This window comes from Eublepharis macularius, chromosome 5, assembly GCF_028583425.1.
Source record: "Eublepharis macularius isolate TG4126 chromosome 5, MPM_Emac_v1.0, whole genome shotgun sequence".
Taxonomy (NCBI): Eukaryota; Metazoa; Chordata; class Lepidosauria; order Squamata; family Eublepharidae; genus Eublepharis; species Eublepharis macularius.
Genome location: NC_072794.1, coordinates 33,321,710 through 33,349,287, shown reverse-complemented (window position 1 = coordinate 33,349,287; position 27,578 = coordinate 33,321,710). Strand labels below are relative to the sequence as shown.

The window sequence follows — 27,578 nt, the reverse complement described above, 5'->3', positions numbered from 1 at the left end:
GACTCTAATCTGGAGAACCAGGTTTGATTCCCCACTCCTCCACTTGAAGCCAGCTGGGTGACCTTGGGTCAGTCACAACTCTCTGAGCTCTCTCAACCCCACTCACCTCACAGGGTGATTGTCGTGAGGATAATAACATACTTTGTAAACCGCTCTGAGTGGGCGTTAAGTTGTCCTGAAGGGAGGTATAGCAATTGAATGTTGTTTTTGTTGTTGTTATTCCTCACTGCAGCCCTCAACCTGCATGGTTGTTTTTTTCCTATGACAGCACCATGATTTCCAGCATCACCTTTTCAGGACCATCTTTTCAGGGTCTTCCTGAACCAATGCAAAAGTCTAGGATCCAGAACAAATTCTTGGGATTCTTTTGTCCTATTGGTAAAATACCTTTGTTTTTCAAGTTCGTGTCAGAATATGTGATAGAGAAATAAGCCTTCTTTGCTGCCATTCTATCAGAGAATAAGCCTTCAAAAGGGCTCTAACCACAATTAGATTTGCTCCATTTTTCTTCCTTCATAGGTTCAAGTCATAACGCTTGCCTTCTTAGCTCATGTCCCACATAAAACACAGAGTAATCAGGCCCTTAATGGTAAGGAGAGAGTCTCCTGGACTTACTGTGTTCACCATCCAAACCAAATTATTATTGTAAGAAAGGACGAGCATTTCAGAAGAATAGTCAATCCAGACTCCAAATCATCCTAGTCAGTCTGGAAATTAGCTGGATTCTGACCATCTGAATAGGTCAGTAAGAGCCAAAGTTCAACCTTCAGAAATCCATGAGTGAGAATGGGATGGGGGGAAGAGCCTCAGGTTGCTTCGCTATTAGGCAGGTAGCCCTGTCACTTTAAGCAACAAGAGTTTACATTAAAAAGGCATGCACACATTATTTAAATGGATACAGATTCTTGAATTAAAACTGATGTACACATTTAAAGTAATTACACGGAGCAGCCCCACCAGTACTGTGCGTTTTCAGACAAAGAAAGACATATTGAATTCTTGATTGTTCCTTGCATATAGAAAACTAGCATTTCTCAGACTTGACTAGAGTTTCCCCTTTCTATGATGTGTTGAGTTTTCTAAGCACAGAGAGCTTCTTACATGGGAAGCATGAGTTTTCATTCATACAAACCACATTGCATAGACTGGCACATTTCTAGTACTGTGTAGCTATTCTAAATGCTGTTAAATATCAAGGATGCGATGAAAATTCTCTTGGAGACAGACGAGAAATAGACAAGTTCCCACCTCACCCTGAACATGAAGAGTAACGTGTCTATGTGCAGAGCCTGCAGCATTCCGTGCTGTGCAGGTGTACCTTCCCGCATGGTTCAGCTGAGCAGCAGCTATTTCAATAGCACCTACGGGACAGAAAACTTTAACAAGAAGGCAGAACAGCACAGTGCAACGAAAAGAGTGAGAATGGTGCAAAGTTCTATTCCTAGAGAAGATCTCGATATAGGAGCTTTCAAAAGTAGGAGTCATGAGTCCTTGTGTGTGTTAAAGGTAAAAAGAGCCATTCGTTCCTCTTTCTCACAGTGAAACTCAAGGACAAAAGCAGCAGGATCTGCTGAAATCTCAGAGTTGGAGGAGATCCCTAGGGATTAGGTGCCATACTTGTAGGAGGGCAGAAAGAAGGCCACAGTTTAGATGGTGCCCTTTAGATACCGAAACAGAAGCATCACATATCTTGCAGCTTCCTGAAGTGTGAAGACTTTGGTTTATGGCTGGAGTCTAAAGTACACATTATCAGTCCATGCACTTTTGCAAAGACCTGGCCTCCCACTTCACTGCTGCATAGCAAAGAGCAGGGATAACATCAACACCCACCAAATATCTCTTGCAATTCCCCACCTCCTTTCCTCATGCACGGATTCCAAACCCATTGCTTGTATCCAACCATGTATGCGCAGCAGCCATGCAGAGTTTTCCTCTCTGTTCCTGCAGCCTTTCAAATTATTCCTGCTGTTATTAGATGTTATAGCCTCATAGGTGCTGCAGTGAGGGATTTGGGCTGTCCCTTCCTCTTCCTTCTTTCAGTAGATCTATGCTTATAGAAGACAGAGAAGGAGCTATTTCACCCCCTTCCCTCTGCTGAAATAGGCAACTCAGCATGTCTGGACATTTGGGGATGCTATATTTCTTTTTGTGTGTACTAAGCAATAGGATGCCTCTCTATGTAAGACAGAGATGTTCCGCCAGGCTTTTGGTGGTTGAGGCGGGTGGGCCTCCTCTCAGCCTCCTACTGAGGTAGGAGAAGATCCTCCTCCTGGTTTTTAGCTCATCTTACTATATAATTGAGTAAGCGTATTTCAGACAATTCACTTTATACCCTGGTGCACCACCAGAGGGTGCTGCCACGAAGAGAAGCCTAGACAAGGCACCATGTCCCTCCAGAAAACATGCCATGGTGGGAAGCCCAGGATGGGAGCAGGTGACAATGCCTGCCTTCCGCTTTCACCCAGCCGGTATTAGGAGTAGAGAAGGTGGCAATGCCCTCCCCCCGCGCCTTAACCCAGAGCACGGAGGAATGCACTCTCCCCACCTTAACCCAGCTAGTATTAGGAGTGGAACAGGTGGTAATGCCCACCCCCACCTTAACCCAGCTGGTATTAGGAGTGGAGCAGGTGGCAATGCCCACCCCCTACACCTTAACCCAGTTGGTATTAGGAGCGGAGCAGGTGGCAATGCCTAACCCCTGCCTTAACCCAACTAGTATCAGCAGCAGAGCAGGTGGCAATGCCTACCCCCCTTTGAACCAGTTGGGATCAGGAGTGGAGCAGTTGGCAATGCCCCCCCCATCTTAACCCAGCTGGTAATAGGAGTGGAGCAGATGGCAATGCCCACCTCCCCATCTTAACCCAGCCGGTATTAGGAGTGGAGCAGGTGGCAATGCCTGCCCCCTGCCTTAACCCAGCTGGTATTAGGAGTGGAGCAGGTGGCAATGCCCATCCTCCACCTTGACCCAGCTGGTATTAGGAGTGGAGCAGGTGGCAATTGCCTCCCCTGCCTTAACCCAGCTGGTATTAGTGGTGAAGCAGGTGGCAATGCCCACCCCCGCCTTCACTCATTTGGGATCAGGAGTGGAGCAGGTGGCAATGCCCACCTTGTTCCTTCACCTGGCTGGGATCAGAGCAGGTGGCAATGCCCGCCCTCTTCAAACTACTGGAATAAGCCACTGAGCAGGTGGCAATGCCCACCCTGTCTTCACCCTGCCAGGGTCAGGAGCCAAGCATGCAGCAATGCCTGCTCCCCCTTCAGCCTGCTGGAATCAGGAGCAAAGCAAGTGGCAATGCCTGCACTCCCTTCACCCAGTGGGGATCAGGAGCAGAGCAGGTAGTAAAGTCCGCTGCCCACTTTCACCTGTCAGGATCAGGCGCGGAGCAGTAAGCAATGCCTGTTTCTCCCTCACCCAGCAGGGAGAAGGTGGCAATGACCACCCCCCTTTACCCAGCTGGGATCAGGCTCAGAGTAGGCAGCAATGCCTGCCCCCCTTCACCCAGCCGTAATCAGGCGCAGAACAGGAGGTAATGCCCCGCCTTTACCCGGCATGTATCACACACGGAGCAGTAGCAAAGCCCACCACCCCTTCACTTGGCCAAGACCAGGCAGATTAGGTGTGGAGCAGATGACAATGCCCACCCCCCTCCTTCATCAGCTGGAATCAGTGACGGAGGAGGAGCGAATGCCTGCCTGCCCACCCTCCCCTTTCTAGAGCCATTTGTTTTTTCCCCCACAATGGGCTTTGTTGCTAGTTGCTGTATATTAGCCTCTGCAGACCCTCTGCAGATCTTGCAGGACTGTGAAATCTGTCTGTTTACATTTTGCTGGCAGTTTTAAATTGCTTTTAGCCATATATTATTTATTGTATACTGTATTGTGTTTTAATCAGGTTGTGATCCGCTCTAAGCCTGCATTGTGGGGAGAGCAGACTATAAGTCTAATGAATGAATGAATGAATGAAATGTCTCTGCTGGGAGCATCTCTCTGACCACTCCTCCTGTTCCTGGGTCCATTGTGAGAGATGCTCTCTCTTTGTGGCTTCCAGAGGTGAATGACACACCTGCATGCCTCTGCTGCCATGGGGGTTTGCCCATATACAGCCATGACACTGGAATAGCTAGCCATGTTGATAGGGACAGTTCATTTTAGACTAAGGTTCTTTCTCCTGTCTTCTACAAGAAAATGCGATGAATTGAAACTACTTCAATCGAGTGTAAGTTTTATCTTTTTCTTCAATATCTGCTTAAGAGTCTAATTGCTGCATGCTCCCAATATCCTCTTCTCCATGCAACACCCTAATCTATTTCAATATTTTTCCCTGAAGATCCCAAGGTCCCAGGAACAATCTTTCTGGGTGTCAGAAGGGACTGCAGGAGTGGAAAGGAACACAGGAAAATCAACATTCTGTGCACAAATGGTTGGATGTGGTGGTGGAGACTGTCATCAAGTCATAGCTGACTTATGACAATCCCTGCTGGGGTTTTCAAGCAAGAGACTAACAAAGTTGGTTTGCTATTGCCTGGATCGGCAACCCTCGTCTTCTGTGGAATTCTCCCATCCAATTACTAACCGAGGCTGACCCTGCTTAGCTTCCAAGATCTGACTAGATCCAGATTGCCTAGGCTATCCCGATCAGGGTCACATGATTGAATACAGGCCTGTGTTTCTATCATAAACATTGGTGTGGAGCCTAGGCTGGGGTATGGATGAAGCAGTTTGAGGAGGAGCTTTATGAGAAAAATGGTGAGCCAGAGAAGCACCCCACTATCATTTCTCCTGCCCTGAACACTGTTCTCTTCAGTTGCCACTTGCCATGGAAAAATAGCAGATAGGAGTTCAGATATGTGAGCTGGCTAAAAATGTGCATCTAGTTAAAGGCTCCAGAACTGTCCTGAAAGATTAAACTTTTAAGAACAAAACTGTCATTATAGTCCTAATTTGAAGAATGTTAAAATTCAGAAAGGCATTCAAAATCAGTGTAAACATGTAACCTGAAGACAGAATTCTGTAGCCATCTCCTCGAGGAAGAAGTCGTATTCCATTTTTGGTCCAGTGAATTGTGGGCAGAGGAACTCCTGCTGCAGTGCAGGGAATCACTACAGGAGACAATTTGTTTACCAGCAGATCTGTAACTTCATCTGCTAAGGATGGTGGAACTAAAATAAGGAAAATAGAGAAAAAAATAACCCTATTAATAATTCATATTTATTGCATATTGCTCTGTCATCTGGAACGGACTACAGTGGATCAACAGAATAAGCATAACCTGACGGACATACAATATGAACACTCTACAAGACCTATTTATAAAGATGATTGGAAGGGTGTTACCATACCATTGAGCAGCTGTTGTGACGTTCACCCTGTTTCTGACCTGGGTGCTCTATTTTTAGGGGTTGCCAGTTCAGGTAGGGTTTTTTTGAGGCAGACTGAATGAGTTTGGGATACTTGTTCATTTGTTCTGGTTTGAGGACAACATGCCGGGGGGCGGGGAAAATCTAATTAAGGGAAAGTCAGTTCGGACAACAGATGCCTCTCCCTTCGTCCAGTCCTTCTCTCAACTTTTGAACCCTGACAGACATATTCTGCTGCCATCATGTTATGACTAGAGGTGGGCACGAACAGGAAAAAACCCCGAACACGATGCTCACTGTTCGTTGCCATCCATGAACAGGGATTCAGGAACATCAACAGACATGACATGCTCACGAACATGTTCATAGTTAGAGGTTCGTGGGAGCCAGAACGGACCCCTTGGGACTTAGCTGAACTTGAGCCGGGGAAAGGAGAGTCCATGGGTCTCCCCCTTTCATGTCATTTTCTCTTCACAGTGGCAAAAACTGGACTGTCTGCTGGAAGCTACTTTGAGGGGTTACAAACTGACCTTCCCAATGTCCAATACCCACCAAATTTGCAGGGGACATAGTCCTCACTGTCCTCTGAAGACCCCCCAAGTTTCAGAGAGATTACACCCCGGAAAGGCTTGATCCATAGGTCTCCCCCTTTCATGTCATTTTCTCTTCACAGAGGCAAAAACTGGACTGTCTGCTGGAAGCTACTGGAAGCTACTTTGAGGGGTTACGAGCCAGAAGGAAAGCCAGAAGGAGTTCTGACAGACCATGCCTATGTTGCCAGGGGAATTGACTGAAAGGCACCAGACTGTCTGGCTTTACAAACGGCCAACGAACGCCATGAAGAGGGTTTGGAACGAACACATGTTCGCCGGGAATGGAGCCTCACGAACAGCTTGCTAGCGAACAGCGGATTGGGCTGTTTGTGGCTTTTTTTAATTCGTATTGCTGTTCGTGCCCACCTCTAGTTATGACCTCTGTCCGGATGGGATCAGCTGTATGAATTATCTAGAAAGTGCTGCCCTCACCCTGCATGGCCTCTGTTTATCCTCAGTGGCATCATGAACACAAATCTGATTGATTACAGTGTTGTGAGATCATCAAATTCTGTATGTCATCTGTGACTAGAATAGGACTTCACATGTCGTTACGCAGGAAGAAAATGCAGTAATTAGAAGAAAAACTGCCAACGAAGCAGCAGCAGCTAAGTCAAATAATGGTAACACACACACACAACTGAAATAAATATGTTTTTTAAATTAAGGAGTGAGATCAGACAATATCCCCCCCGATCCATATCCTGCCCCGAGAGAACTGCTTTCCCTGTTTTCTATTAAACAATTGTCTGTGAAAATGAATATAAGTGTATTTATCTTTAAATACTATGCTTATAAATAACGAATTTGGAATTAGGGATTACCTCCATCTATTTTCCAGGCTAAAACCCCAAGTGCTATGTTTCATGTTCCCTTCACCAGGAGCTCGTCTGCTTCCTACTTCCTGCAAAAGCCCCCTATATCCCCTAAAAGTTGGGAATTCCAGAGCATGCTCTAATCCATGAGAAGCTGCTGCAAGAAGAGGAATTTTTCCCAGTGCATGCACAGGCTTCTCTCGATCCTAGCCCCTATGTGGAATGCAAGATAGCCCCTCTGTTTTCTATGTAATACACCTTGGACCTTCTAGCTCTACTGAGTTGTCTGTTCCATTACTCAGTGCAAAAGAAAGCAAAAGATTTGAAGCTGAACAAAAAGAGCCTAGCTTTCCTTTGGCCCCACTCTTTCCTATCAACCAATGAGTTTACAGTATAAAGCATAAAGACAATTCAGTAGGGTCCCAATACAGTGTGTACACAGACATACAGAGACACTTACTGTACCTTGTACAATGAGAGTGATTGATCTTTGATCCTCTCCTGCATCATTTGATACTATGCATTCATAAAGTGCTGTGTCATCAATAGTGGGAGAAATTATTACTAGTGACCCCGAAGACAAAAGCCTGTGGTGAGAAAGAAGGGTGGGTTATACTTTATTGCAGTGTCATAGATATAGCTAGAAATATAGGGGGACTGTTGCTGGATTTGACCAAGAATATCACGGAACATGTCTTTACACAACAAGGGAGTCTGGATGCCTAGAATAGAACAACCTCAGAGGGGGGCATGAAACAGAGGAATAACACAGTTGTATGGTCTTGTGTAGATTAGAAGAGCCTTCTAACCCATATCAACAGATACAATGTGTTGAGACTCTGGTGCACAGAGCATCTGAGAATGACAGGAATGTCCAATTTTACAGAAGTTGAAGGTATAATTCAAGGATGGTTGAGGGCCAAAAGATATTCATATATATGAGAAACTTGTGATCATTAATTTTACACAGACTTTATTAAGATAAAATGTAGCAAGAACAAACTAAAAACGTTATACACTTTGAGAAGATGCTTCAAATGTAGATAACCTTGTATAGCGTCTGAAGTTATAAGATAATCAGTTAGTTATTGTTAGGAGATGATTCTGAAAGTCTATAAATATGAGAAGTGGAGCTTCTACTGGGCTCCTTGCCTGTGACCTGCTTATCTTTGGGTAAGATACTTTCTTAGGCTCATGTGATCGCTGTCCTTTAATGGCCTATGTAGCTATAAATGGGTGCTTTTGTTTTCTATTGATTGAACTAATATTAAGAATGCCGAATAATCACGTTTTAATAAAAACCTAGAAAGGAAGCAGAGATTCTATCATTGAATTTACTTCTGTATAATACTCAGTAATGAACCTAAAATGTTATTTGTGGTGTAACTCTTGACAGGAGTGCACACCTATATCTGAATCAGGCTTGATCAGAGTCTTCCAGAACAGCAATAACAAATCTTGCTGTCATGGTGAATAGTTCAAATACTGACACTTCACTGAAAAAAAGCCTGTAAAATCTCAGTTGCAATTGCGAGGTAGGGCCTGGTTTTTGCCTACTCTATTACTTCTCTTGTTGATAGGATCTAACTAGGGCTGGTTAAAGACTGGTTAGGCCATGACTAGTTTGTCAGGAATAGGGTGGGTTGCTCAGGATAAGCAGGGTTAATTGGCAAACACCCTGAGGCATCTTGGTGATGGGTGTGTGTGTGTGTCCAGAACAGGCCATCACATGCCATGCCATTGGATGCGCTGTAGGTGCCTTGCGATCCATCAGGAAAGACAGATGAAACTGGGCACCTCTCAGCTCAGCATAGGAGGGCTGTGCAGGCTAGGATAAACAACACGGGCCAAAGCACTAGCCAAATTTGGAGCCAGGGTGGACTTGCCAGGTGGGCACCAAGGAGGATGCCTGGTGCAGCCTGCCCTCAAATAGTCAGCTTATTTTATAAGTGTTATTGAAGATGATCATCTTAAAATTAAATGTTTAATTAAAAAAAAACTAGTTGAACCGACATAATTTGTGTTTGTGTATTTATTGCTTTAGGACATATTTGGATGCTGGGGCAAACTTCATGAAGCATTCAGTAGAGTTGCCTGAGTTAAATCACCAAAAATACAATCCCATGAAAATTTATGAAAAATAAACTCTCCCCTATCAAATGTTAGAGATTGTAAGCTCCTCAGAGCAGGGATTTTTTTTTATTTGTGGTCCTCTGTAAATAACAGTACAATATAGAAAAACAGTATCTTTGACCTGAATGTGTTCTGATTCTGATCCACATTAATGAAGTGCCCATTCTTCTTCCAAGTGATTGCTGGTTTAGGGATTCCTGTGGTCTCACATGGGAGAGTGGTTTGGACATTCACAGTTACTGTGATATTGCCAGACCCAGGAGCAATAATTGGAGGAACTACAAGAAGCACAAAAGATAATGAATGAGAAGTACTCATCAAAAATCTGGTAAAGAAACACAGCGACCCACCTGAAACGATCATTAAAATAACCAGATCTAAAAGTGCTTATCATGATAAAACATTTTACCCTTCAGATACAACTTTTGCCTGTATTTTTTTGGCTGCCAAGGCAAACAACAACACTCTGTATGAAACAAGCAAGTCAGTAACCATGAGAAGAAAAATCAGCATTTCCACTTCCAAGGAAGAGTTTAAGGCCTTCAAGAACACTTTGTTCTAGACTCTAGGCAAATCCTCCAGAACTGGAACTCCTGCGATACATAAACACGAAGCAATCAGTTTCTGGGAGTAGTGGAAATCAAACCAATATTTTGGTATGGTCTGGAACTGAAATGATGTAAATACTATTGGCAAGACGGTGAAATGTTATGCTGGACAGATAGGAGGCTCTGATGTGGTCCCTTTTAATCAATATAAACCAGAGGGAAATTGTTTGTAGTTAGAAGGCTATCATGCAATTAGAGTTTATTATCATGGCTAGCCATTAAAATGAAAACCAAGCCAAAGAAATTTGTATCTGCCAAGTTCAACAAATCAATACAAGAGAATAAATCAATGAAACATTTTTCTGGGAGCTAATGGAGATCAAAAATATGATTAGAAATATGAATGATTTAAGCTCGGGGGGAGAAAGCTCGGGGGGGGGGCACAATTAAGCCTAGTGCAGAGTCAGAGACAGATATGGTGGTAGAGAGTGCTGTCAAATCATAGCTGACTTATGGCAACTCCCGCTGGAATTTTCAGAGCAAGAGACTGACAGAGGTAATTTGCCATTGACTGCCTCTGCAGCTCTGGTCTTCTTTGGAGGTCTCCCATCCAATTACTAACCAAAGGCTGATCCTGCTTAGCTTCTGAGACCTGACAAGATCAGGTTTGCCGGGGCTATCCAGGTCAGGGCAGACTCAGAATAATATACCATTGTGGGACATGGTATGTCTATGTGCACTTCACATATCCATGGTCCTGTCCTTCCTCTCCACTTGGTTCAAGTTATTCAAGCCTGAAGCTTGAATATTATTTATTACATTTCTAATCTGCCCTTCCCACAAGTGGGCTCAAGGCGAGGTACAACAGTTATAAAAATACAATAAAATATTAAACAACAATTCATAAAACAACAGTTCATATTATATAATCAACAAACTGTCCCAAGACGGGGTCAATTCCAGATTCCTGCCCATCAACATACAGGGAGAGGGAAGCGGACAGATAATGTACTGCAACCCATACATGGGTCAGCTAACGAATGGGCACTACATAGCCCCGTGCTGTACCCATACATCAGGCAGCCAGCCAGTGGACACTGTATAACCCCACACTTAGTGGGAGACCAGTGGGAATAGTTTTCATTGAGTCAGAAAGGAGGTACGAGAAGAATACCCATAACCTCCTCATCCCAGTAACAGCACAAAAACCATGTGCTCTTGGGGAGGAAGGGAGAAAATAGGTGTTCACTGAGTCCTGTAATAATCCACATCTCCACACTGTTGAGACTGAGAATGTTGTGGTCCATTACAATTTTCCTAATTGACATGCTTATTTGAACTTACCATGGACCTGTAGATCAATCCGCTTGCGGTCCATGCCAGCAACATTGGTTGCCATACAAAGGTACCGCCCTGTGTCCATAACATGTGCTGAATGTATGTGAAGGGATCCATCATCTGACATCAAATACCTAAAACAATCCATAGACTATTTATTAAAACACACACACGTAACAGTTACTTCCCTGTTCTCAGCCTTTTCTTTTTAACTCATATTTCAAAAGGAAAATTCATTTAAAATGTTGATCTTCTATCAGACACCTCCTTACAAACTAAAAAAAAAAAAAAAGAAGAATGCCTAAGGGAACTGTTTGGAAATATGTTTTGCCCTCAGTTTCATCACTAAGACTCAGAAAGTCAATTTTAAAAATGGACTGGGAGTGCTAATCCTTTCCTGTTTGTTGGATGTGCTTTTAAAAAAAAGAACAGGCAGTAAATAATACCTGGATATGCCCTTCACAATAGGGATGGTGGACATGCATTTTGTACTGGGTATCTGTATCTGAGTAATAAGCATCAAACAACAATTAAGAACCCACCTAAAGGACACAAAACATTATTATCTCATCTCACCACTGAGAAGAAACAATGCTACGATAAAACCAAGCAGATCATCCTTTAAAAAGAAGAATAAGATAGAGAGAGCAAGATGTCACAAGTTCCTTTCAGATGTTGTACAGGTCTTCAGGCTGGCTCAGAGGGCATGATAATTTAAACATTCTGTATGTGCATATATATTTGGTGCCTCCATTTGCTTACCCAAGATACTTGGCTGCTGACAGTAACAAAAGAAAAGATTCCTGTAAAACTGTTGTGATCTTGATTACCAGGTGCTGCCAAGATTTATTTGGCTAGACGCTGGCCATTTGGAAGATGAAAGAACCTTGGAGGGGCAGCTCATTAGAATCAGAGGAAAAGATGATCCTAATTAACCACACATCCAAAACCTCTTTAAGCTTCCAAGAGGGAAGAGCCCTAATAGTTGGTAGCACCCTGGAATGGAAGGAAAAATTGGGAGTTCGAGATATGTACCCAAATGCAAGTCAGACCACACCCCACTTTCCCGTGCAGTCTGGGGAAGGAGATGTAAAAATATACCAACTCCTCCTATACTGTACTGTTTGGATTTATAGCTTCACCAGCAACTTCCTGTTCAGCAGTCATTGCTATCGGGTTAGGTTGTACCACTCAACTTCTGCAGGCTAGGTGAACTGGAATCTAATTATCTAAACTGAGTTAAGTATTGCCACACAATTGTGCTATGGAGGGGGAACTTCCCAACCATTTGTTTGTTAATTAATTATCAGTGCTTTTTTGTTAAAAAGTTGCCTGTATTCATACGTAAGGTTGCACTGATTCCCACCAATGTCCCTCTCAGGACCTGGGGGAGCCCCCGCCGCCCAAAGATGCCAGTACTCAGTACTGGTACCACCACAAAAAAACCCTGATTACTATTTATGAATTTTTTCCCCATCTTCCTCCAACTGCACTCATGGACCCCCTATTTTATCATCACTACAAATCATGAGGTGAATTTCATAGCAAGGTGAGAAGTTTTTTGTTCTCCTTGCTTATTATTCCCTGCCCACACCCACAATTTATCAATTACTAATAATAATGCGTATAATGTATGAACTGATTTTTTTATTTCATAAACATTGTGGAGGAATGGGTTTGACAATTTATTTATTTACTTCATTTATACCCCTGCCTTTCTCCCCAAGGGGACTAATTTTTATTCTCACAACAACCCTACGAGGTACATAAGAACAAAAGAGCCCTGCTGAATCAGTCAAGTGGCCCATCTAGTCTACCATCCTGTCTCATACATGGGCAACTCGGGAGGGCCAACAACAGGGCACAGAGGCTGAGGCCTTCCCCTGAAGTTGCTTCCTAGCCCTGGCATTCAGAGGTTCACTGCCTTTGAATATGGAGCTTCCCTTTAGTCACTATGGCTAGTAGTCACTGATAGACCTATCCTCTGTGAATCTGTCTAATCCCCTTTTAAAGCTGTCTATGCCTGCAGTCATCACTACAGGTGAAGCTGCCTTATACTGAATCAGACCATTGGTCCATCAAGGTCAGTATTGTCTACTAGACTGGCAGTGGCCCTCTAGAGTCTCCAGTAGAGGTCTTTCCTATCAGCTGGGCCTCTTAACTGGAGATGCCAGGGATTGAACCTGGGACCTTCTGTGTAAAAAGTAGAGACTCTTCCACTGAGCCATGTCTTCTGAGAGTGTGTGACTGATAGTGTGTTTCTGGTCCAATTTCACACAGCAAGCTTTCATGGCAGAGTGAGAATTCCATGGTCTCGGTTTAATTCCAACACTAAAAACACATCAGCAAAACAACTAGAGAGGACACTGAGAAATATTTGTTCATTCTAACCATCAGTAGCTACCTGGCACTGTTGCCCGCAAAAAGGGTTCCATCTTTTCTCCATGTGACTCTTGGAGCTGGAATGCCTTCTGCAACACACTCCAAGACAGCAGACATATTAATATTCACAGTCACAGACTGAGGACCACCTCGGATCGTAGGAGCAACTATGCAAAGGAAAAAATTCCAGATAGCATCAGAAATAGTCTCCTTTGGGACTTGTTTAAATCTATACCACTGCTTCTCATTAGGCATGGGGTTTTCTGCCATCCCACAAAGGCTGGGTTTGAACGTGAAAACAACTTCCAAAAATCTGTTTCAGTCCATAGAATTTGGCAGTGGGGCTATATAACTCTTTTAACACACTGTATAAAAACACATTATGGTTTTATATGAATACCTAATATACTCCAGGCTGCAAATGCTAACATATTGATCATAAAAAGAAAATTATTTAAATTTCTATCCCACTTCATTTTCTGGTATGTAGTATTAAATTTATAGCAGGTTTAGGGTGAGGGTCACTTTGGATATATAGATACATAGCTGACCTTGGACCTTGGTTTGAAATACTGGCTTATCTAAGTCCCTGGACTGGATCCTTCCTACTGCTAAGTTGCATTCTATGACACTCCTCAGCTATGCCTTCGTTCCAGCAATAAAGACTTCCTACAAAGGAGAAATTTTTTGTGTGATGTGGAATGGCTGACTCTGATGGAGATAAGTCCTTTGTTGAAGGAAGTCTTTCTTTGTTAGGGAGAGACTCAGTGGAAGGGAGCCACTGTCTTTCAGGCCCAGTTCCTCTGAACAATGGGAGATAACAAGATCATCACAAGGTTGTAGTGATATGGAAGACAAAGAAAAATGGTTATTAATAGAAGTATGTAAAGTTAATGCTAAAAATAACTCATTATCCCTAATGGAAATATGATGGTGGGAAGGTGGTATGGTATAGCCAATCTCGTTAGATCTCAGAAACAAAGCAAGGTTGATACTTGGATGGGAGACCATCAAGGAAGACTCTGCAGAGGAAGGTGATGGCAAACTACTTCTGCTTCTCACTTGTCTTGAAAAAATCCCTTGATGGAGTTTCCAGAATGGATGTATTTGTTCATATTAATAACCGAAAAGAGTTCTGAAAAAGGATCTTTCTAAATTGGACGAGTTGGCAACAACGAGGAAAATGACGTTCAGTGTTGGTAGGCGTAAGGTGATGTATTCTGGAAGAAAAGATCCTATATGCTGATGGGACCTGAACTGGCCATGGCTGAGATGGAAAATATTGGGGTTGTAGTGGGTAGCTTAATGAAAATGTTGAATCCGTGTGTGGCAGCAGAGAAAAGGCACATTCGTTTATTAGAAAAGGAACTGAAAATAGAATAACCAATATTGTCATGTCCCTGTATAGATTCATGGTATAGCCTCATCTTGTACACAATTCTGGTCACTGTATCTCAAAAATGATATTGCAGAGCTCGAAAAAGTACAGAAGGTGGCAACCCAGATGATTAAGGGGCTGGAGTACCTTTACTATGAGGAATGGCTGGAAACTCTAGAACTTCTCACTTTAGAAAGGAGACAACTAATGGGGGACACAACAGAGGTTTACGAAATTATGTACGGGGTAGAGAGAGTGGACAACGAGAAGCTTTTTTCCTTCTCCCAAAATACTAGAACTCAGGTGAAGCCAACAAAGTTGATGAGCTATAGATTCAGGTCAGACAAAAGGAAATACTTTACTGAAAGAGTGAGTAGCGTTAATATCCTCTACATTCCACATACCCATAGAAATTCCATGCACAAAGCTTATATAAGGTTTCTTTCCCCATTCTTACCATTTACAGCCAATATAAACTTTCTTGCAGTTTGTCCTGCAACATTACTGGCAACGCAAGTGTAGTTTGCTGCATCACTGAGGTCAGCGTTATTGATTTGCAGGTATCTCCCACTGGACAGGATGCGAACTCGGGGAGTGGCCTAAGAAGAGGTTTTGCAAATAAATTATTTTCAACCATGTACTGAACCAACAATATTCTTGTTCATGGGATAGGGAGAAATATGGAGGCAACGATAAAGAATGATAATAACATTCAATTCGTATAAGCCCTTCAGGACAACTTAACGCCCACTCAGAGCAGTTTACAAAGTATGTTATTATTATTCCCACAAAAAAACACCCTGTGAGGTAGGTGGGGCTGAGAGAGCTCCAGAGAGCTGTGACTAGCCCAAGGTCACCCAGCTGGCTTCAAGTGGTGGAATGGGGAATCAAACCCAGATCTCCAGATTAGAGTCCCGCGCTCCTAACCACTACACCAAACTGGCTCTCAGAAAAATATATTAATAAATATATTAATATATTTTCAGAAAAAATATATTAATAAAACTTTTACACGATGCTAATTGATTTTAAATGGAATTATAAATTCAGAGTACCAGAGACATACATGCAGAATTGCATGACCCCATTTTCCAAGTGCAATGTAATATAGGTTGGAATGTCAGACTAGGATCCGGGAAACCCACATTCAAATCCCTGCTCTACTATGGAAGATTGCTTGGTGACCTTGGGCCAGTCACACACACTCAGCCTAACCTACCTAATTGTTGCAAGACTAAAATGGAGAGGAGAACATTGTAAGCCACTTTGGCCCCCCACTGGGGAGAAAGGGAAGGTATAAATAAAATAAGCAATTAATATTTGCATAGATGCCTACCATATAAAGCTCAGCTAGAAACCTGAAGAGTACACATTTTGTGAGTCAGGAAGACTACATGCATGGGGTTCTATGTTATGCCATCAAATATGCAAAAAACAGATGGGAATAGGACAGGCTGCCACGCTCCTGACCACCCAAGGTATGCACAGCTTGAACATCTTTATAAGGTTATGAAAAATTTAGATCAAGGGATACAAAACTGCAATAAAACTGTCGGTGAAAAGCCCAGATGACATACCTGCAAAAGCTCCCCATCTTTGAGCCATGTGATTGTAGGAGGTGGCACCGCATCCGACTTGCACTCCAGTATAATCTGCCTGTTCTGCAGCACACTGAGATGCTGAGGGCCGCTTGTGCCAGCAATGTTAGGAGGAACTGTTTTAAAGTGGGAGGAAAACATACTGAATATGGTAACTAAGAATTTAATTTGAGCTAGGTATGGGGATACCGTTAAGTGATGCCTAGCTGAGAACTTTTGCAAAGCTCAAAGTCAATTATCCTGTTGTATTTCTCCAAATTTAAGATTATGTCATATGCAAGATGTATACAGTATCTTCTGCCTGAGAGCCAATGCGCACATTTGTTTCACCGTGTCCCTTAGCGCCCTCTTCAACCTTTGCCGAGTATTTGCCCACATAGGTTGAATTCTGCTTTGATCTGGTTTTTGGCACATCACTGCTAACCCAGGTTTAGAGCTAGGATTTTCCTGTTGCTAGCATATGCCAAAAGAGTTATGCCTTAACTGACCAGCAAACCTGGGCTTTCCTCGTTGTCAAATGCCGAATCTTATTCTAGAACTTTCCTAACTCTTTTGCAGGGCAAGATAATTTGATCTGCAGGGCTGCTTTCCTCTGCAATTGTTTGTACAAAGGAACTGGGACTCCGAACTCACAAACCATGTTATACAAGATACACTACACATGCATATGTAGGGAACAGCTCATCTGAACCACTTACACCTTTAAAAATTATTATTTAAGGGTGTTTTAGCTGTGCAACTCTAAACAGCTACACCTTTCTGAGCCCACTGACTTCAATGGACTTAGAAGTGTATGACTCTGCTTTGGATTGCACAGTAAGACAGGAGGGGTCTGGAAGCTCCACTGAGAACGAGGGGGTTTATGGAAAATACAAAAAGCTTGGATGAGTGTATGAATTTCTCATATACAGTTCCTCTCAATTGTTAAACTGTGCAAAACTGAACTACTCAGAAGGTTAACAGGTTTTTTAAAAAAATAGAGCTATACTGTAAGGAAATGGTTAAAATAGATGCATTGGTAAAGGAACAGGGACCATAGACTATACGACTGTGCACTGTCTGTTATTTTAAGTATGTCCCTACTGGGTTGTTTTGGCATTGTTCAATGTGTGGTGTTTAGTTACTTATGCTTATATAGATTTCTGCTTGTTTCCAGTTTCTGCAAAGTTGCATATCCCACTGCAATGTTTATTGGATGCGCCAGCTGTTCATTGTAATGACTTACACTGTGTAATCCACCTTGACTCCCGGTGAGAATGGCAGACTATAAATAATGCAAATAAATAACTAAATAAGCCAGCTGGCTAAACTGATACGTGCACTTAAAATCTGTATGTGCTGAAACATTTCTAATGTTTATGAACTGTGCTTTCACAATAATTGAATGCTTTTTTTTTTTAGTTTTACATGGACCAGAAGATGAGCTCAATTTAAAAAAAAAATTAAAAATAATTACTTAAAAGTACCATGAAAGTCTTCTATTTCAAAAAACCCGTTTCTAAAACGAATAGCGAGAGATGCAGTGCAAAGCAAGAAAAAACAAATCCTTCCATCATATACAGAGCTGTTATGAATGTACTATCTAGCTTCATGAGAAAGCAGAATACAGCATTTATGTGGTAGAATAAATTCTAAGCTGGCCTTACCATGTACTCTCAGCAAATATTCCTTATCATCATCTCCTGCAGGACTAGATGCCAAACAGGTGTATCTGCCAGTATCTTCCACCTACAAAATAATCAAACAAGCTCGGCTAGCAATAAAACTCAACTAAGTTAAATTAAAGAAAAATCTGGAAATGGTAGCAAAACATTGGGCTAGATGTCCCTTAATTTAAGGATTGAGTTTCAGTTACCTGGGCATTAGCTATTCGAAGTACCTCTCCTCCTTTCAGGACGTGAATCTCATCTGTTTGGGGCAGCAGGCGCCCATCCTTCATCCATGTGATTTTAGGGACTGGGATACCAGTAGAAATACAAAGGAGCTCCAATGGATTGTTGACCACTATAGAAATTTCTTCTGGGTGATCTGACCCATTAATATGAGGAGGTTCTGCAGAAGGAGATGGCCAAATTATAATGATGATCACAGCTGCACTTCCCAACAGATTTGGAAGACACTATGGAGAAGAATCTTCCATGCGATTGCTGTCTGAATCAGCCCTAAGATAGGGCCTTAACTGCTGCTAAACCAGTTTAGCCAGTTGTAGGCATTTTAGGGAAAATCAGAAAAAGATTGCTTCTCATTGCATGACTACCATTTAAAAATGGTCCACGTGGACACTCTAATCACATGAAAAGCTAGTCATGGCCATTTTCACACGTCTTACCGGCTCCAGTGTGTCGCGCAAAGCTCCTTCAAAGACAGTGTCTTCCAGGCGCGATTTCGCGCGAGAACCAGGAAATTGTGCCTGGAAGACGCTGTCCTTGCGGGAACTTTGCACGACGTACCGGAGCCGGTAAAACGGCTGTCTAAGTACCACCCACATAGCGAGCCAAGTTTTAGCATGCTTCTTGATTCCTTGCATGCTCCCTGAGATTAGAGGCAATTGGCTCTCCATGCAATTAGTGCTGTTAAACATCGAGTGTTTGTGCCAGTAATGATATGGACAACTGTTTAGATCCTTGATCTAAAAACCAGCTTAGACCAAGAACCAAACTAAGACTGGCTAAGGGGTCCAAAGGCTTGATATTATGCCACCGCAAAGTTTAAATTCCTTACCCAACACTTTCAGAGTAAATTGCTTGCTTACTTCCCCAGCTTCATTGGAGGCTACACAAGTATATCTGCCTGTGTCATTAGCCTCTGACTTTGCAATATGAAGGGACATTCCTTGGTTTTCTAGAATCACATGGAAGCCAAGGTTTAAGGGTTGGTCATCTTTATGCCACAATATCTTTGGGGCTGGTGTTCCATCGGCCAAACACATCAAAGAGGCTGCATTTCCTTTTACAACAGTAACTTCTTCTGTTCCTCCACTATTATCTATGCTTGGTGGTACTGCAGAAAAACAACACAGAAGAAATTAAAGCATTCCTGAAAAAGCACATTTTCCTCAACGAGGAAAAGTCAGCAGCATTCTCTCTAGGTTGCCAGAGGCTGAGAATAATATTTTCCTTCCAAGGATCCCATGCAAATTAAAGATTTCCACATAAATCATTTGCGAGTTGCTTTGCATAACTAGGTGCTATGCCATCTGGTCTAGATTAAGGCTGCACACAGCCAAACAGATTAGCCTGAAAAGAATATCTCACTGAACATCAATGTCATTTCATAGCTGATCTGTGCCCTTTTGATCCCCCAACTGCTGCTGCTGCTTAGAAGTTTTCTTTCTTCTTTTCCATCACAGTTCTTGAACCCATTTGGTCCACACTTCATGTAATCTTACTGGCTGCGGCAGCTAGCACAACTGAGTTTATAAACTTCCACAACATCATCAAATCAGAGATGTCAAAGACAACATCCCCTTGGTCAGAGCAAATGAGCCAACAGCCATAAAGAAAAACAGCACTGGAAGGAAGCATTGAAACAACATGAATGTGCTCATTAAAAATCTCAAATTCATTAAAAATTGAGGGCGCTTCTTGACACACATGACTATAAACATTGATTACGTAGTTTAGTTGCAGCCCTATTCAGAATTTAAAGTAATGAATGATTTGTTCTAATAGTTAAAATATCATTTCTTTAAAGGGTTTGAAATGTTTAACGTTGGAAGATGTCAACAGGTTTTAACAGAAGGATTTCAGTGAATGGCAGTTTGGGATCTGGTTCAGAAGTGGGACTGAAATGCAAGTTTGATGACATTTACAAAATGTATTAAGGAAGGAAGTGTTACAATTTAACTTTTAGTATGTGTGTGCGTGTGTGCGTGTTGGATGTAGTAAAGAGGCTTACCATAAACCTGAAGGCTATGATGCTTATTGTCCACACCCGCTCTGTTGGATGCTACACATGTATACATGCCGACATCAGCTATCTGGGCTCTTAGAATTCTGGGAAGGAAACAACCATATAATCACTAGTCAAAAGATCATAATGTACTATGCTGTCCGGTGCACAGCACATTACGGAGAACTAATTAATGACCTTCCCAAAATTAATACCAATGAAACTGCATGGACCTTATTCATCTGTTGTATGAGAATGTCTCTTCAGGTCCCGCTGTAATCTTTAGCACCTTCTCATGGTCAACCAGTCATAGAGAAAGACCCAATATGTGGTTTCAGTTCTGATATACATAGAATGATGTTTTGCGGGGGGCGGGGGGGGGGACACACCCTCCTCCTGAGATCTGTTATGATTTCTAAAACTGGCTGGACATGCCCTTTGAACAGCAATATTCATGTACCACATTTGAATTATAAGACTACATAGATAGCTGTTCTCTGTTCTCTGTGGTTGTTCTCCGCCCTTTCCCATTAGAGAACAATTCCTCTCTTATAGAAGTTTACCAAAATACCTGAATTTTCATAACATCTTTCAGACTGAATGGGCAGGGTCATTGTAATAAACCTTTCTTGTTCACAGCCTGGCTGAATCATGGCTGAATGTGTGCAAGCTGCCACCAAGTCGCAGTCAACTTATGGTGACCCTCAAAGATTTTCAAAGCAAGTGATCCACAGAGGTAGTTTGCCATTGCCTGCCTCTGTGTAGTGACTCTGGACTTCCCTGGAGGCCTTCCATCCAAGTACTAACCAGGGCCTACTGTTTCGTTTCCAAGATCTGATGAGATCAGACTAGCCTGGGCCATTCAAGTCAAGGCAGAATAATGACTATTAAGAAGCATATAGCTTGCTGCTACAAACCTATTAGAATGAAGGCTAAAGAAGAACTAGGCAAGTTTGGTAAGAACTCCCTACTCACTGCATAACAACAGCAACAACAACAACTGAACTTATATACCACTCTTCTGGACAGATTAGTGTCCCATTCAGAGCTGTGAACAAAGTCAGTGCTGTTATATCCCCACAACACAGGTGGGAATTGGAGCTGAGTGGAGTGGCTTATCCAAGGCCACCTGCTGAGCTCCTAGCAGTAGTGGGATTCGAACCAGCAGAGAGCTGATTTGCATCCCAATCACTTAACCACTATGCTACAGCAGCTCAGCTCAGCATAGCACCCCCCCCCCATCCTTTTACCTCCCTTTGGAATTTTGCAGATCAAAGCAATGAGTACCAAGAAGTAGAAAAGGCACTTGCCTAATGGGCCTGAAAGGAGATTGTCTAGGATTGTTCAAAGAAGGGCAGGTTGCCCGTGTAACACATTTATATAAACTTTATTGATTTTACTTTTTTCTGTCTCCCAGTCTTTCCACTTAGGATCTAAATATGTTTTTTGTTCCCTTCATATGCTTTTTAAGAACTGCTAGTCCAAAAGTTAGGAACATAGGGCATAAGAAACACTACAAAGCCTGAAAAATTACATTGCATGTGATAAAATGGTGGAGAATTAATATCAGAGCCAGAGCCATTCCATTCCCAACCACTTTGTGCAGATTGCCCTACCCCTTAATATCTTGATACTCAAAATTAGACTCGTTTGCTGAACCAAATGAACGAGGACTGAGATGGAATAAAGCTTGAACAATTGAAAACTTGCCTGAGAATTTGTCCACCTGAGAGCAGTCGGATGTGAGAGGAGATAGAGAGAGGAAGCCCATTCTTTAGCCAGTTTATTTGTGGAGGTGGAGTGCCCACTGCCTGGCACTGAATGCTTACTGAAGTGTCCAGTATGGCTGTTAAGGGCTCTGGCTCATCATTGTCAGCAATAATTGGTGGGACTACATTTGGTAATGAAATAGGCAGAGAGAAAAAAGTTACAGTCAATATATGAAATTATTCCTAAGGAAGCAGCAGCTCACTTTGCCCTGAACCCCAAGATGGCAATAACACAGCTTTTCCAGTCCAGGGAAACATTCCCCACAGTGTTCCAAGCTAAATAATCTCCAAATGTTGTACTCAGCATCTCCCCCATACTAATACCTTGCCAGACAATTGCGAGTCATGCTGAATAACTTTATAAATCTATCTTTAAAAACCTGTGCTTGCAGCCAGCAAGCAGTTCCTGTTTAATCTATCAAAGGAGGTATAAGTGATAACTACTGAGCCTCAACATTTAAACAACTACATCCTGCAGTTATGTAGCTCCATAAAATCCCACTGAGTTCTGGTTTTGGAAGCCACCTCTCATGCACTTCTCAACTTTTCAGCACAGAGAGGACTGTAGCAAGTTCTTCCTGGCTGCAGCCTCAGGATACAAGGAGAAGAAAACCAAGCGAGTGGGTTAGGAAAAAGGATGGCCCACTTCTGTCATCTTGGGGGCTACGCTAACATCCGCTCTGAGCCCGCTTGTGGGGAGAGGGGAATATAAATTGAATAAATAAAAAAAGATCTAGTCTGTGGGCCTGGAGCTGTCAGACTCCATAATAAAGTTGGCATCATTAAGCAAAAAGGGCTTTGCAGTTAGTTACGAAGCACCTATTTACATAATAAACCAAAGAAATGTAACCATTCAAATGTGGAAACTCTCAGAACTTGAGTATTTTTGGTAGGGCCATCAGGGATAAAAATTGCTTCAGAGACAGGGGCGGCACCAGAGTGTGCACGCAGGCCCCCCGAACTGCGTGATGACGTCACTGCATGTGACGTCATCACGCAGCAAGCCGGCCCCATTGGCTGGCGGGTGGCTGGGACGGCGGGCGGAGGCTGCCCACACTCCCAATCGGGTGCGGTGAGTGGCTGGGGAGGTTCCACATGCCACCCCGGACTCCTGCTGCGCTTGGCCCATGGCTGCTGTGCCCGGCCGAGGGTGCAAGTTGGCGTGGGGCAGAAGGGCTGGCAGGCTACAGCAGCTGCAGGCCAGGCACACCAGCTCTGCAGCACACGCCCCCAGCACCCCCTCCGGCGCCCCCTTTGGTGCCTCAGTGCTCAAGGCGGGGGCTGGACCTGCCTCAATGGGCATGCCGGCCCTGTTCAGAGACTGTATATGAACTGCTGGTTGCTAAGGGCTCTGCATGAGAAGAATCAACAATCCTGAGGTAAACAAAATAGTAATAATGGTAGTGAAAATATAATTAAGCCTGACTATCAAGAAAAATTCTGGAGAGATTTTCAGTTGAAAGAAGTATTGGAGCTCTCTAAAGCCTGTGGGAAGAGATCTCCATAGGTGGGAAATTGATGGTTTCAAGAGATATTTCTACAATATATTGTTGTACTTCTAATTTTTACCCTGTTATTATTTTTCATTCTTCATTAATGTTGGTTTTGTGGAATGTTGCCATGTTACTAAGAAGGATAAATCTGTAGAAGTTCTTGGGCCATATATGGGAAGAGAGAATATGCCCTTAAGTACTCTTGGTTGTGTTCTAAAACTACATGCCCTGCCCCTCTCCCACTCCCGAAACAGAGATCCCCTTTCCTGATAGCCCACAATGGCTCCTCAATGGTCAGGTTCACTTGCTTTGGTAAGGTACAGGAGGATGCTGTGGAGTTATCATAGAGGGCTTGGGTTATCCAATAATGTAGCAAAAAATCCCGTGTGTTGTAGCCAAGGATATATTTTCGTGCTTAGGGAAACCACTCACTCTTATCCTACATAAATATACATTGCATATTCCAAAAAGGTAACATTCAATATGAAAATGCAAACTGACGAACATTCCGCTCACCCTAGTTTCAATTAATTCACACTTCTTAGATGCATAGAATAAATGGTTTAATTAATTATCTAAAGGCCAAACTAGAGTTTATGAACAAGATACACTTATTTTACAGTTTGTGTGGGTGGGGCGTTGTTTTAGGATATTCTTGCTCTAAAATAATAAATTCTGATGGTGAAAATATTGAGCTTCTGATTTTATTTTTTTTAAGAAATTATAAGATTTTAAAAACGAAACATGATTTGAAGTTTCATTTGACTTCTGTTTGTAATGGGTTGGAGCCAAAGCACTCCCAGCAAAGTGAAGATGGGAAAGCAGAACTGCCCTGCCTTTTCTCCTCCAGCTGCAGTCCAATGAGCTCCCTGAAATTCTGCTCCTGGGGGGTGGGGTCAAGGGACGCATGGGGACAATGTCAGGTACAAAGCTAGTAGAAAGGAAGATTCAGCAAAACTTTACATGCTCTTATGCCGGAAGAGCCGCCATTATACTAGTGGAATGTCACCTTTGGATCCAACTCAATGCCTTACTGAAACACTGCCATCATACTTTGCATGCATCTTTGCAATCAAAACAATTAGATATGTAGCTCTGGAAGACAAGATTTTTGTGTGATCTAAGTGTTGCTTAAGGGCTCAAGCTCCTGTGTTAGCTACTGCACTACAAAATACATACTGCCAAGGGTTGCAAACTCTGCATTGGGAAATTCCTGGATATATGGGATAGGAGCCTGGGGGTGGTCAGGTGCAGGGAAGGGAGGGACCTCAGTGGGGTATAACCCCATAGAGTCCATTCTCCAAATCAGCCATTTTGTCCAGGGGAATTGATCTCTGTAGTTCAGAGATCAATTGTAATTCCAGGAAATCTCTAGGCCCAACCTTCAAGTTGACAGCCCTAATAATGCCACACTCCTATTTAATTAACTTTATTATAAGCAATAGTTATGCATTATATGAAGATGCATTTTAAATCTTTCCTATTGGAGCAATGACAATCTTATAAGACAAATGGTTCCACCTTTGCCTGCTACAAACACTGTCCCCCCACAACTCACCATATATGTTCACATTGAAAATTCGGTCTTCTTCCCCTGCAGAATTAGTAGCTACACAGGTATATTTTCCCACATCACTGGTTAGTGCTCCAAAAATGTTCAGCAAGCTGCCATCTGGAGCCAGACTAGAAAAGACATTTGAGAAAACTAAGTTTTTAAGAGAGCCAAACGGGATGTCACATCTAACTTGTGGCTGCCACTGGGTCTTGCAGTCACACAGCAACTGGAGGTTCCCCATGGGAACTCCATCTCTATGAGCCGCAGGGGCCCAATTTGGACTGGGATTGTGACACAAAGAGAGGAAAGGCTTCAACCTACCTACCTACCCCCAGCAATGTTTTCCTGACCTGAAACTGCTGAATGGTACTCTTAATTGGGACCCCGTGGCACATAAGGATGGAGTTCCTACAAACAATTTGCAGTTGCAAGTCCTTGTGGTAGCCATGAGTTAAATCTATCATCTAAGACTGCTATCCTACACAGAGACACATTCTTCTAAACTCACTGACTTCAATGGATTTATACAGGTGTAATAACTCTGCTTAGGATTTTACTACAAATGTATGTTCCCAGGTAGTGACCTTGATACAAAGGGCGTAAGACTGAACACAGATCTTGAGTTCTGAAGTCATTACCATATAATGACAGGGGAGCTGGGTCCTGTGGATCCATTCTGCTAATATAGGTGCTGTCCTCCCAAGAGCCTCGGAAAATGTTCCAATCCCAAGCACATAAGTATAGAAGTATATTCCCTTAAAACAGACAGGGCTTATTTCCAAGAAACGCAGTTAGCAGTGAATTGGGTGGTTAGGATATTTTCACATAACCAGCCTGTGAATTCCAGTTGAAAGGATCTCTATAAGGCTCTGTAAGCCATGCTTCAAAGTGTGTTTAGCTGTGCAGTGGTGTGGTAAGAACAGCTGGAGCTGTGGATTGGATACATGCTGGATGAAATCACACATTTGTTTCAGTACACAATGAACATTCTCAGGAACTGCTCAATCAACATGCACAACCGACAAAATTGGCCTTGGGAGCCAGTCTAGGCTGACTTTACTGTTAAGAGACATGGAGCAATCATTCATAAATTTCCCTGCTGCTATTCTCCATCTTAAAGAATAGTTTAAAATTTAACAATGCCATTGGTTTCTTGGGTTGGATCCAAGTATGCCATTCCACTAGCAGAGTGCCAGTTATGCTGGTAGAACAGCTGTCTCCTTAGCAGAGAAAGCAAGGGTGATTTCTGCTGATTCCCCACATCCCACTACAGACCTCTCTCTGCTTTGCCCATCATGGTTTCCCCTTGGGTCTATTGATCCCCATCCCCCCCCCCCGGAAAAGAATTTCAGGAGGCCCAGAGAACTACGGTAGAAGTGGCGAGGCAGGGAAGTCTCCCACCTTCACTCTGCAGGCAATGGTTTGGATCCCACCCACTGTATTTGATTCATTTCCTTTCAGTGATACCATGAACACACCCAGAGTGCACTAGGATTCAAAACCTTTGTTTGGAGGCGCTGCCTTCCATACGTGTCATGAGTGAATCAGCAGTCTGAATATATTTTCTTGTCATAGCACTTTTAGCATACATAAATAAAATACATTAGAAAACTTAACAGCACTGTTCAGTCATTACAATTTTTGGCACACCAAACTCACATACCCAAAGTGTGTCCTACTCACAATACTTCTAATACATGTGATTGCCATTTGGTATGAAGAGCATATTTTCCTGTTTTGGTATGCATAAATGTGTATCCTCAAAGACCTGGGTTTCTTACTGAGCATTTCAAAGCTGGAAAATATGGATTGCCCTATTTACACTGTCAGGTTCCACTGCGGGCGCCATGGTGCTATATGCCAGCGCACCTGACTTTGATCCCTGGCAGCCACCAGGGATATTGCATGACCTTGCTCTGTGGAAGGAGGGGGGGTATACCTCACCCTTGCTCCCTCTCAACCTCCTCGCAGGCCTGTTCAACCTGGCCAACTCCCGGCAGCCTCCTCCTGCTTCCAGCTTGTTGCTTCTTCCTTTCTTCAGCTCCTCTGCTCTTCCGCCTTCCATCTCTCTCATTCCTCCTCTCTCTCCTCCTCCGCTCTTACACAACACACCGTCCTCCTTCTCCCACATCCTGCTCCTAACTCACCACACTCCTTCACAACGCACCACACCCTCTGGGTGGATTCTCCTTATATCCTTTCCCCTATTCCCAGCTCCACCTGCCAGCCATGCCCCTCTCTGCACTCTAACCATGGCCCTCGATGTCTCAGGCAGTCACACCTGGGTTTTCTCTGCTGGATGCCCTGATCAGGCACAGCTGTGCTTTCCTGGCTGGCTGCCAAGTTTTCCCTGCTGAGTGCCTCAGGTCACCACACCTGGGATGGCTTTGCTCCCAGCTTTTCCTGGTTCTGGCTAATCCCCTCTAGCTTGCCTGGAGGCTGGGGTGTGGTCCTGAGCTGTCTCTGCTGCTGCTTTTCCTCCCCTGCCAGTAAGGGTGCTGGCTGGCTTGTTGGCTGGCTGCCCCTGCTGCCTGTACCTTCTCCCTCAGGTCTATTTCCCTCCTGACAGTCCTCCCTCTCCCTGCCTGGACTCCTAGCCTCCCACTGTAGGGTGGGGCTAGCTGGCTTCCACCTGCCCCTTCTAATCCTCTGAGGCTTGGGTGCTTCTTTCCCTCCCTCGGGTGCTGGCAGGTTCTGGCCCTGAGAGTATGTTGGGGCGGCTGGGCAG

At 43.3% G+C, this 27,578-nt stretch overlaps 1 protein-coding gene across 1 annotated transcript in view; it reads right to left on the bottom strand.

The window, feature by feature from the left end:
- The window catches only part of HMCN1 (hemicentin 1), a 278,171-nt gene that overhangs the window by 39,988 nt on the left and 210,605 nt on the right, over positions 1–27,578 (bottom strand). The window contains exons 65-78 of the mRNA XM_054980206.1: positions 24,854–24,978; positions 21,744–21,924; positions 20,040–20,137; positions 18,864–19,142; positions 17,998–18,194; positions 17,789–17,870; positions 16,122–16,258; positions 15,002–15,143; positions 13,189–13,333; positions 10,791–10,918; positions 9,020–9,176; positions 7,231–7,352; positions 4,995–5,159; positions 1,254–1,361 (exon numbers count right to left, since the gene is read on the bottom strand). Coding sequence (XP_054836181.1) covers positions 1,254–1,361; positions 4,995–5,159; positions 7,231–7,352; positions 9,020–9,176; positions 10,791–10,918; positions 13,189–13,333; positions 15,002–15,143; positions 16,122–16,258; positions 17,789–17,870; positions 17,998–18,194; positions 18,864–19,142; positions 20,040–20,137; positions 21,744–21,924; positions 24,854–24,978 — 2,066 coding nt within the window. The remainder of the gene's footprint in view (positions 1–1,253; positions 1,362–4,994; positions 5,160–7,230; positions 7,353–9,019; positions 9,177–10,790; positions 10,919–13,188; positions 13,334–15,001; positions 15,144–16,121; positions 16,259–17,788; positions 17,871–17,997; positions 18,195–18,863; positions 19,143–20,039; positions 20,138–21,743; positions 21,925–24,853; positions 24,979–27,578) is intronic.